At 43.5% G+C, this 12,197-nt stretch overlaps 1 protein-coding gene across 2 annotated transcripts in view; it reads left to right on the forward strand.

Moving 5' to 3' along the window:
* LOC126531688 (synaptogenesis protein syg-1-like) overlaps positions 1–10,038 on the forward strand; it is an 80,079-nt gene extending 70,041 nt beyond the window's left edge. Inside the window, exons 9-14 of one of the 2 annotated variants that reach the window (XM_050179354.2) lie at positions 735–860; positions 1,608–1,638; positions 2,985–3,076; positions 4,796–4,923; positions 6,037–6,220; positions 9,281–10,038. In XM_050179354.2, coding sequence (XP_050035311.1) covers positions 735–860; positions 1,608–1,638; positions 2,985–3,076; positions 4,796–4,923; positions 6,037–6,042 — 383 coding nt within the window. In that variant the 3' untranslated portion in view covers positions 6,043–6,220; positions 9,281–10,038. The remainder of the gene's footprint in view (positions 1–734; positions 861–1,607; positions 1,639–2,984; positions 3,077–4,795; positions 4,924–6,036; positions 6,221–9,280) is intronic. The other variant, XM_055071382.1, reaches the window with a different exon arrangement.
* The last annotated feature ends 2,159 nt before the right edge of the window (positions 10,039–12,197 follow it).

Below are 12,197 nucleotides of genomic sequence, written 5' to 3' on the forward strand. Positions count from 1 at the left end.
AGCCGATATGTTTGGAAGGCGTATTCATATAGAGTTAATTTTCAGGATGACACCAGCTTCGAGATTATCACCATCATCATCATCAGCTTATTTTCATGTCCACTGCAGGATGAAGGCTTCTCCCTGCGATTTCCTATTACCCTTTTCTTGCGCTTGTTGATTCCAACTTGCCCCTGCAAATTTCCTAATTTCATCACCCCACCTTATTTTCTGCCGTTCGCGACTGCACTTCCCTTCGCTTGACATTTCGAGATATTCATTGCCAAAGTGTGCGATGAAATACAAGAACGTTGCAGTTACTTTTGTGATTTAATGCATAAAATTGCGCTTTCTTTAAAAAAAAGTAAGTAGAAAAAGCGTGCATTTTTGCCAGTAGTCTGATGACGCATATATCGAAACCCATGCCATCATCTGAATTCGTTCTAGGTTGATATGCCTTGCAAGCCCACCGGCTACAATTCGTAAATCGCAATGTGTGCCGCGAAGTAAGTAATTAACAAGTGAATTTGTGAATTTTTGTCACATAACTGATTATGTGTTTCAAATACTCGTGCTAGTGTTGTCCGCCTCTTTGAATAATTCAGCTCAAGGATTAGAATTAGATTCTGCCACAGGCGATCTTTCTTTAAATCTGTAAATCTTAAGGAAAGTGATAACCCCCTATGGTAAACCTGTGGTTGCAGAATGACCACACCGTGAGCGGATGCTTCACTTCCTCGTTAATGAATGCGCAGATGGCAACGCAACCAGCCTGCCAGGGCACGTTCTCGCTTTTCTCGCAACGATAGTGGTGGCCCTGGCATGCGCCGCAGTCTGCCTCGCCGTTGCCAAATATCGAAAGCACAGGAGAAAGCGAAAAGGTACGAAGTTTGAAGAGAAAAGAATCCTTTCGCATGCTGTGACTTCTTTGCTTCATTTCTCTTTTTCTGGTGGGGCTATAACCGCCCCCGCTTTTCCTACTCATGCACAGGAAAGTGTAATTGCTCTGAAAGTGAAAAAAAAAAGGAAATAAAAGAGTTAATCGATAAGTTATTTGTGTCTTCTTTTACTTTTTCTTTCTTTCCTGTGCTATTAAACGGGTGAGAAAGATCCGGATTTTTTAACGAGTTTCAAGCGTTACGCTGGAGTAATTATCTCGTTGCATTTCTTTTTTAAGCGGTTCAGTTGCTCGATGGTGAGATGCCGATCTGTCTTAATTACGCGCTTAGCCGGTTACGGAAGTTTAGTAAACGTTATCGTTTCGCCCATTCCCGCCGAAAGCATGGAGCCACGAATTGGGTGTATTTTTTAGTTGTTGCTCTTGCGAAAGTTTTCAGAGGACGTAGCGATAAGCGTTACACGGAATAGGGAAATAGAAGCCTGCCTCAGCGTGAATCGAGGTAACAAGGCGGAAACGAATGCGAAGCGTTGTACGTCTCCCGATGATATTGTTGGCTGCCTTGCGATATCGTCTAACGCATAAGTTGCTTTGAACTTTCAATTAATGAAAAGGGTCACAAAGGGTTGCACAGTGGTTTTAGAAACGCGGTGATGACATTCCAATTCACTGCAGCGAATGGTTGAAACGGGTAGGACCTTACAATCTCTTTTTTTTTTTCGTTCCTTAGCAGGCATGAAAGAATCCATCCAGCTTCAAAAGTAAGTCACACGATTCGCTTTTCATCGGGCGTTTGTTTTGAGCAGGTTGCAAGCGTCAACTTTTTAAACTCATTACTAAGAGAAATATTGGAATCTAACCTGTTGGCAGTGTGTCTACCCGCAATATCCCACCCTGCACTGATGCCCCACATGGTTGCTGTAGGTATAAATATATAAATAAATAAATAAATAAATAAATAAATAAATAAATAAATAAATAAATAAATAAATAAATAAATAAATAATCAACTATATAATTAATTTAAGATAAAGGTTATCGTGACAATAGCTGCGAAATTGTTGTGGTCAGTGATTACACGATTAATGTGTCGTGGTTTGAAGTGCTGCCTTGTTTGTGATTTGCTAACCGTAGATGAATGAAACGCAGACTACACTGGAGCCGGCTATTCAAAGGTACAGTTAACAAATAGACGCTGCCTCTTTCCCCATATAACATGCCAAATATACGCCAAACACACAAGAGTACCCAGTCTACAAATAAACCTAAATGTAAACAAGACAAAAATAAACCTACATCGAAGAAGCGACCCATTACTTGCATCCGCGTCAAGTCACAGAAATGTATGTCGATCGTGCAATAACAACATTGTTATACGCGCGCGCACGAACCTCATTGTTTTCAAAGTGCGCTGAAAGCAAATGTTTGACATAAATAGTGTTCACAGAAATCTGCAATTCAAATCAAATTGGTTATCTCGCTCGGTTAACATGCTAAACGTGGGGCACTTTGACGCACAATGGGTTTAAGCATCATTCCTGTCAAAAGCCTTTTGGGAGTATTTGCGACAGGACACGGCAATTCTCACGCACTATAAAGAAAAGTACATTCGAACGCGTCTGCCTATGCCGCTGTAAGTTTACACGATACTGTGAACCATTCAGTCGGGCAGGTTGTACGTATTTATTTGATTGCGGGCCAGAACTCGAGGAATTCTCTGCAGGATCTTGTGGAGGTTGTTTGCTCGCTGTCAATGCCAGCAGTGCGTTTGCAATGTTTATCTTAGCATTCTGAGTGCACAAGTAAGATTTGTGAGCACGCTTTTTGACAAAGGAAAACATTAAAGTGGTCGTCTGTGGGAAATTGTGGTGCATAAACATGAAATTCCAAGTCAGCTGCGACAGGGTGACAGTTGTTGGAGCGACCGCGCAAAATGCAGGAATAAGGAAGAGAACGAGAGAAATTTAGTACAAACTAAAGATACTTCGAAGCATTGATGACTGGAACGAAGTTAAATTATTATTATATTATTAAGTTATGATTACTAGAACAACCCATTTTGAGGGGGAACAACCAGCAACGTTTTTCTTTTCTTACGCGTGCGTAGGTCTTCCCCGCAGAAAGGCTTGTGCGAGTGTGGCTCTGGTGACGTGGTCTACCAGTCACCTGATCTCATCGCGAGCAAGTGCGGAATGTCAGGCAAGTTCTTTGGACTCTTTCGGGAACATTGAGCGCATTTTCGATCGTAGCCACGCCATCGTATCATTTATAATCAATTACGGAGAGAGGCAGGGAGTATAAAACGAAAATGCATGTGCACGAATAATGTGTTCCATATAACCACTAGCACATTATGAGCTCATAACTAAAAAAAAAGTTATGCCACGTCTGATCTTATGGCATGTCATTGAACCCTTCATACTAATAAATTGTCAGTAACGTTACTCATTCTTCAAGCAAAATACGAATAAGCTAACTGCCGATCGTTGTTTCCTACTATAACAGAGGCAAGCACAACGTTTCATAAGGGAGTGCATGGTGGTGATGGAGAAGCCATTGAGCGTTGCTATTGGGGATATCCAAGCACAAAACAGGGATGCAGAACTTCTGAAGTTGCCAGTACCGCGACTGATGAGCTGGATCAATGCCATCGACACGAGCGATGGTGCCATGTATGGAGCCATCTGCTATTAAGGAAAATGTTATAATGTGCGACTCTCACTTTTTTTTTATCTCTATTCAAGGAGATGTTGGCACCGGCAGACGGTGCCGGCTACTCCTCTCCTCTAAATGGCAGATGTACTCAAAATGATGCAAATGTTTCAAGCAAAGGGAAAATACAAAACATAGAGCGACAACGGTTCTAAAGTTGAAATAGGCAGGAACACTCAGCGTAAGTACGCGAAAACAAATGCTCCTGAACAGTTCACCAAATAGAATTGTTCTTGTATTCGTACAAATGACGATCCTCATTAGTGGCGCATTCCAGATACAGCACTCGCGAACACGTGCACAAGATCCGTGGGGACACGCTTATAAAAGGGAGCAATTTGCTGGCACTGTAGCTGCAAGGGCAGGCTGAATCTACGTCAGTGAACTGCAGAGCTGCGCAGAAATTTGCCAGTAACCACCGCGGTAGCCCAGTAGCTATGGCATTGAACTGCTGCGCTCGAGGTCGTGAGTTTAATTCCGGCTGCAGTGGCCGCACTTCGATGGGGGTCTAAGTGAATAACGCTCGTGTAGCTAGATTTAGCTGCATTTTATAGAGAACCACAGGTGGACAAAACTATTCCGGATTCCACCACTGCGGCGCGCTTAATAATCAGATCGTGGTTAAAATCGGGTATAAAACCAGAATTTAATCTTTTTATAGCTGCCAGTGGCACCGTCCACAAGTCATCTCCGGCGGAGCCCGGCAATTGTATACTTGCGAGGAGGAAACATTTTCTTTTAACAGTGGACCGCTCTGTACATCTGCCGATTTCTTGGCATGCGATTTTTCCTTGCCTTTCTCTTTCTCTCCTAATTTTTGCGTTCGTCCGGTATAGGATGGTAAACCGAATCTGATGGTGATGATTATTACGATGATATTCTTAAAAGTAGTGGCATTTGCCCACTCAGAAATATTGGCCAAAAGTAGGGCGGATTCCATATTTTTATTAGGGAGATGGAAAAAAAGAAACCAAATGTATATCTACCTAATCGTTAGATGTCTGCGTCTCCTTTTTCTTGCTCTTGCTAAACACGCTACGCTGTCTTTTTACTGATCACGCAAGGATGCTTGTTACCGGCACAAGCTCGGTATTACATTTTAGTATCTTGCACAGGGGCGCATTTGTCTCTCGCTTATACTCTGACACAACTAACTTAGGTGGCGACATGTTTACTACTTTCGCTGCTGTACTTCGGTGCTTGCAGGTCAAGCCGACATCACCGCAGTGGCGCCCGTTCTTCACAGCAAATCAACGGGCGACAACGGGTTGGATCCGTGCTACCATGAGACCGGGGTTATCACGGTATCCCTGTCGCCGACAGTACAAATAAAGGTTCGCATTGAGGCACATCGCTGTTGTATATAATATCTCAAACACATCACTGAAGCTTCGCTTCACGTGGATTCCGACATGTGCGTTGAGTTTGCATAATGTTTCTTCTCTCACATTTCGCTCTGTGAAAAAGAAAGGCGTAAATTTTTTGGCTAAGATCGCTCTTTTACCCTTCGAGCCTTCTCGATTTGCTGGAAAAGGCAAAATATTGCTTTTGGGAAGGCAATACAGCATAGCGAAAGTCCTTTAAAATAACATCGTGAGCCGAGAAACCACTATGTATTTTGGTGTCGTCATTACACGTAGTTGCAAATTTCAATCTTCTTTGACATGGTTCAGCCATTGATGTTCGTACTTTAAATTGCTCAAGTAAAAAAATTGTTTCCTTGGAATGTTCTTCAATCCATTCAATCTAATTTTATAAAACGATGCCAATCCGGGAAGCGAGAGACACGGGGAAAGCTTTCTTATAATGGAAGAGGTCAGCCTAGCTATAGTTTGGGAGAACAGGTGGCTGCAGGGCCGGCTTTCTCTCTTTCTCACACACACACGCACACGCACACGCACACACACATGCCGATGTTAATAAATGCGAAGGAAAACTATCAAAGCCAGGAAGGAAATAAGTATGGAGGAGTGAAGGTGTAATCAAAGAGGGCATCTGCAATAGTTGAACGTCCAATCACCGCGCAAACTACTACATCTGTGAAGTCAGTATATGTAATGCTTGTGTCAGTACACGAAAACAAACGTTCTTATAAAAAAAAAACAAGAAAACTAATGGTCTGTGCGAGACTGGGAGACCACTAAATCTGCCACGATGGGCAGCTTCTCCGAGAATCCAGAGATGAGTTCGCCATCGTTAGTAGTGGTGTTCTTTCGGGGGCAGTTGTCCTTTTGGGCAGCAAACGCGGCACCTGAGCACCTCTTTCTGCGACGCAAACATACGTTAGCGAAGGTTAGTCAGTCCACTATCATGCACGTAGACCGGTATATGGTCCAAGATTACAATAAAGTTCGCGAGCAAACGATATGAATGTCTTATATGCGCACCAAGATGGTACCAAGAGACGAGAAAAAGAAAAAGTGAGACGTGTTCTTTCTCGTTTACAGCAGTAGCAGACCGCGAGCGGCTGAAAGCGAAGCAGGCCTGGAGCGGACACCGGCAGCGTTAATACCTGTCAGCTTCAGGATGGAAAACGGGCTTCCACGCTGATACTCGTGTCCCCGATAACGATGACATTGCACGAGGCCAGATCCGCCACTCATTGACCAAGTACTGCTCACATCACAAGAGGTAAGGCTTCGTGGAATGATACAACTTCTTGAAACATGAAACGACCAAAATTTGCTCCAAGGGAAGCACGCAATCTTTGACCGTATTCCGTATCTTCGCAATCCGTATTCTTCGCGACTTGGTCGGGGCATAGTTAAAGATCGGAACGACTTTTGAACTGCGCTCTCAGCAGTTCATCAAGTTGCAGATGCGCTTCCTGCAGTATTTGCGTTTTGGGTGATTTCAACTTATGGGTGTGGTGTATTGATTGGTTGGCATTAGACTAAGGTTGGCATTAAACTAAGCTTCTCTTTTATAACACCATTAAATGAAGGGTAAATTCGTCAGTAGTCCACAGAACCTATATGGGATCCTCATTAGGTGTCTGCAATTATGACTTTTGATTGCTTTAGGTTATGTGAAACGCAGATAAATGTTTCTCCCGATGAAGATAAGATAACAGCTTGACACTTTTTAAGCCCTTGTTGTGCAGCTGTGCTCGTTTGTTTTCAATCGAGTTAGTTACCGTTTAATAAAAGGCGTTGTTGGGCTAGTTGGTGCATTGCATTAAAAAAAAGAACCAGCCAAAGAAGGATGCCGGCAGGGAACATACAAGAAGACAGGAAAGAGGCTGGACTACCAATTGTTTATTGGACAGAACGGTGTGATGGTCATGTGACAGAGTTCCCTTTATTAATTAGAGCTCCGTTCTGTCGAATGAACAGTTGGTAGTTCAGCCTATTTCCTGCCTTCTTGTACGTTTCATATTTGCGTCTTTTTTGGGCTGTTTCTTTTTCTTGATTTCTGAATAGTTACCTTTTTTCCCTCGGCGCTACAACGTTACGCACTTCATACGAGAAGCTCATTTTACGCTGATGTTCGCCTGTTAGGAATCCGTGCATGTTACAGCAGTTATGAGCAATGAAACTAGAATAAAGTACGTAATATCTAGAGTACTACTTCCTTGATGTGCCATATCTACACCTGTCTCGAAGTGTGCAGTGAACAGAGCTCCACAGAGAGTATACCTCACGCTAAACTGCTTTTACTGGGGCACTTATCGTTATCGTAAAATGCAAGTCTGTAGATAAGCGGCGGAGACAGGGGAACGTGTTCTCGGACGATCACTTTCGGCGATACTGCCGCCTTCGCGTTTCGCGTTACGTAGTGCTCAACCAGCCAATCAGCTTATCCGGTTTCGCTCAACCAGCCAGTCAGAGCGCGCCTGGTGACCGAGGCGATGATATCGCCGAAAGTGATCGTCCCAAAGTACGTCCTCGGGTAATCGGCGCGTTGCAACATCGATCAGGGAAGCAGCGCATCTGAAGCGTTTGAGTGGAAGCAAAAAAAAAAAAAAAATGTTTTCATCAGCGACTGTATGTTCGATTATTATTGCCGATGTTATTGCCATCAAAACAAAAACAAAAACTCACACGCAAACGTTTTGTATAAACAAAGAGCAAGAATGACATAGCATGAATAACGACGCTGTAGTAGGCCCCCTGCTTAAACGTATATGGCAAAACCGCTGCATAAAGAATGAAAGCAGGCGGAAAGCAGCGCAGAGCACAGAGAAACGGTGGCAAGCAAAGAACGCCGACATGGTGCGACTCTTTCAGGCGAGCCTCCATAACTCCCGATTACTTCCACGCGAGCGCTGCTTCAGCGTTCGCTCCCGGGAGTCCGCGTGCGTGGCTTCTGTTCTCACTGAGGCTTCGGCAATGGGCTCAGCGGATCGTAAAATAGAGCGGCTGAACGGTGTCTTCGCCGAAAACACTTCCGCTCACGTCGCGTGTGGTTGCACGCTGCCGCACTGTACACACTTTGCTTGAACGCTTCCTTGGGCGGCCGGTATTGTCTCCCCGCGTTTTGGCGCGTGCCGTCGGAAGTGAGAAGCGAGCGCAGAACTTTCGTCAGTTGGTGCTTGTGACGCGGGCGGTCTTCTGTTTTCGCTCGGTGAGCTTGTCGAGCTTGAAAGTAATAAGAGACGGACAGCGGGGTTCATGTTGTGCCACGAGCTATGTTGTGAAAGTATGAGTGCAGGAATAGTTGCATCTTGAGCTGTATTACCGGAATCTGGGTCAGTATATAAGTGCGCTGCGAATTTTTAAGGGAGGGCTGCACATCAATTTAAGCATATATATATATATATATATATATATATATATATATATATATATATATATATATATATATATATATATATATATAAGCGTTGAGTTAGAAATGTTGTCTGGCACTGTTGTCCGTTTTATTATATTCAGTAATAAATCGGAACAGCTGTTTCTTTCGTGTGTTTGTGCGTGCGTGTGTGTGTGTATGTGTCTGAGGAAGGGATTGTGTCTTGTACTTGTCCATGTTATGCTTGTACTTGTGTTTATATCCTTTCCTGTCTGAAAAGCACGCATTCGTTGTGCCCCTAACTTGCCACCATGTTTCTTGTTTTTTCGCTCCGTATATATTTCCACGTCTCCAAACGTTACCATTAATAATAATGATCAATCAATCAATCAATCAATCAATCAATCAATCAATCAATCAATCAATCAATCAATCAATCAATCAATCAATCAATCATGTTTATTTAACGCGACCAGGAACAACCCTACGGCCTGCGTACTGGCGCACACATTATACTACTACTACTACTAATACTACTACTACTACTACTACTACTAATAAAAATAATAATAATGCATTATAGCTTGCAACATTCCCTCTTGGTCATGTGTTTCACAGGAACCACAAAGTTAGCCCAGTCTTGGGATGCGGAGAACGACCGCATATCTTGGATAGGAAATGAAATCAACATCTTTGAATGTTTCGAAAGAGCTCCAAGTTTTGTCGCGTTCGCTGATTTATGACTTTTCAGCGATTTATGACTATTCAGTACGTTAGCTAGGATATTATTTTTTGCCATGCGAACTTCCCAGTACTTTCGCCCTTCATTATACCTTTCTCTCCCCATTTTTTTTTCCCACGCTGTAAAGTAGCAAACTAGACAGTCTATTCTGGTTAACTTCTCTCTCTCTTATTCTTTCTTTGCATTTCCCTTTTCCAAAACCTTCTTTCCACTTACAGCCTTCGTCCTCCGGAAATGCATCCTGCGAAGTTGCCTTCCGTACATCTAACCCACCACTGACACAGAGTACGTCCGTGCTACCGGAGCATTTCACACGACGCTTCTGCAGACACAAGTAAAAATAATAAAACACGCTGGTGTCCAAGACGGTTGATGTTCCAATTACTGGCCGTAAGTATGAAGACGCGTGAGGCACGTTCATTAGACGCGACCGGGACGTTCAGCGCACAGATTAGCCGTAACGTTTTTCGGTGTCAGCACGTTCATCTTTCGATGTTCTATGGGTTCGCCTTAATTGCGCCCGAAGCACGCTATTTATGGCTATGGAATGAAGTGGGCTCCTTACGGTCCGCATTTCGGCCATGATAATCAGTACCGCGCTGCACTGTATGAACGCACAGTGGCAGTGCCGCGCTGCGTCAGAAATAAGTCGTAAATAAGTATCTTAGGGTTGTCGCTTTATGGGAAAGTTTACAGATCTTGATTCCAGTCCCTCAACGGACCGTCAATTGTGAGGCTGGTTGTCATATGTAAGCAAATGTTCGTACTGGACGAGAAGTAAAAAACAAATATGTAGAAACATTGAGCGTGAAAACGACGTGAGTGATATACATGTGCCGGAACCCGCTGTCTTTGTAACCGTTGTTTTCTTTGTCTAGTCATTCCTATTTTTCGACAGAACATGCGATATCCTCCCATATGTGAAGTAGCAGTTCTTCATATTTTTGTTAATAAATATCTTCTTCCACGCTTTTTATTCACACTTTCATTTATGCATTGTAGAGAGCCACTCAAAGGAAAGGCTTAAAGGGGCCCTGCGGCCATCTTATACCTGCCAAGTTCGGCATCGCAACGCATTCATTGAGTTATTTCGAGGTGAATGCCAAAATAATTACGAAAGTTGACGCGAACAAACAAAAGGTATTCAACTTACAAATTCAAAACAAAAGCAGACGACTGAAAGAGGTATAACCTTTCGTCTTTCGCTCGCCCAGCGTGGTCTTAGGTTTCTTCCAATCAAAACGCTGCTTGCGTCCCGTGGTAACGGAAGTTTGCCTCACATTGCGGCCTTCCTTTTGTAGCCCCCCTTCATATGGTGGCGGCATCTAGTTAAGGCGCCTGCAAACGCACCTTCCCACACACACACAACACTTTATAAACAATCATCGGATGTTTGTAAAAAATATGCAGAATGAACTTCACGCACTGTGATTAAGCACGTGCTACGCGGGAATGCTCTTTCTCGCATTATATTTCGAATGTAGGACGTTAGACGGTGCACCTGGTGTGAGTTGCTGAAGAAGTTTATTTGTATTGCGAAGATGTGTGCACGCTTCATACAGCTTCAGAAAGCATAAACCCCTTTTTATTGCCAAATTCGTCGTTGTGTGTATGGCATCAACACGCACAATGTATTCTCCATGCCCAACCGATCAATACGAACAACATAAGTCGCGTGCTTTTGTGTCACATCCACTGCCGAAAATGGTTGATGTGTGACACCGCAATTGGTGCGGGAAATGATTTCATAAGCAAATTAATATATCAAATGATCTGATTTCGGTACTTTAAATGGCGCTAAACGGATCGCCAAGTCCTGTAGCGAGCAAACGTGGAATAAAAAGAACATGCGCAATTTGGGGCGCAGGGCCCCTTTTAGTGCCAGCCAAAACAGCGATATTTGACCCAACTACGACAATGCCAACGACAGAACGACAGCGACGGCTGGAATACGACAGAGACGACAGGATATTGACGACGATGACGCGATGACCGTGATGATGATAATTGCGCGTCTCACAGCTGAAGAAAGCTCCACCATAAGTCACAGTAGTTCGAAGATCATGGACTACTGAACGCTGATAAATTTTATGATAATAGTGAAAGATGTCCCAAAAGCTGAAGGAGGTTCTCTAAACAGCCATTTTTGTAATGAAAAGAAGTGGGCATGTTCCGCCACAACGTCGAGCTGTGTACAACAGGCGTACCGTCGTCTCACCGTTATTTCGCGTTCCGGGTAATTCGTGAGCCGAACTGCCCGAGCAGCAGTTTCCTGCAGTGCTAGCGAATCTGCTTGCGCATACAGCAGCAAGGATATTATGCTCGATACCAGCCGAGTATTGTACTTCACTTGTTTTGCACGCCCTCGACAACGTCCGGTAACTCAGCCCTCTTCGATGAGAAACAACCTGAAAACAAAGTAATCCTAAGAGAAAGAAAGAAACAAAAGTATGACGTCGACGAGCTTAGCTTGCTTCGCTTTTCCTCTTCAAATATATTTCTCATTGACTTCGCGCAGTAGGCGTGTTGTGGGTTGCTGGGCAAACTCTTCCACGTGACAAAGAGAAAGAAATAGAGCTGTGTTGGTCGTGTTATACGTGGTACTGATAACCGATGGTCAGCTCAAGTAATAGAATCGATACCAAGGGTAAGAAAACGCAGTCGATGGCGGCAGCGAGAGATAGATGGGTATGAGATTAGGAAACTTGCAGACATAAGCTTTGTTCCGTTGACGCAGTATAATTGGATGTCTTTGGGAAAAGCTTTCTTCCTGTCGTACACTCAGTAAGCTGAAGATGATGATAACAACAGCACTCTTTACCTATTTGACATTTAACGAATATGTTTTATATTTATTCATTTGCTTTTCGCCGTAGCTGCCCTGTATTGTTGCCCTGTATATATGCCCTGTATTGCTTTCTGACTTTAGTTAAAACTTTACTGCATTCACAGAGCTCAATATCAACGTGAGGATTGTATTACTGATCAATGCTTCTACAATGATGCCGAGTAGACCTACTGCGAGAATATTCATTCAGCCCTGTCATCGTAATTGAATGAGTGGGTTACATGAGGGTCATGGGGAAACGTTAACGTTTGTCAAAGACCTTAGTTTGCACGAAATGGATATATTGA

The sequence above is a fragment of the Dermacentor andersoni genome, chromosome 5 (genome assembly GCF_023375885.2).
Source record: "Dermacentor andersoni chromosome 5, qqDerAnde1_hic_scaffold, whole genome shotgun sequence".
In the NCBI taxonomy this organism is placed as follows: Eukaryota; Metazoa; Arthropoda; class Arachnida; order Ixodida; family Ixodidae; genus Dermacentor; species Dermacentor andersoni.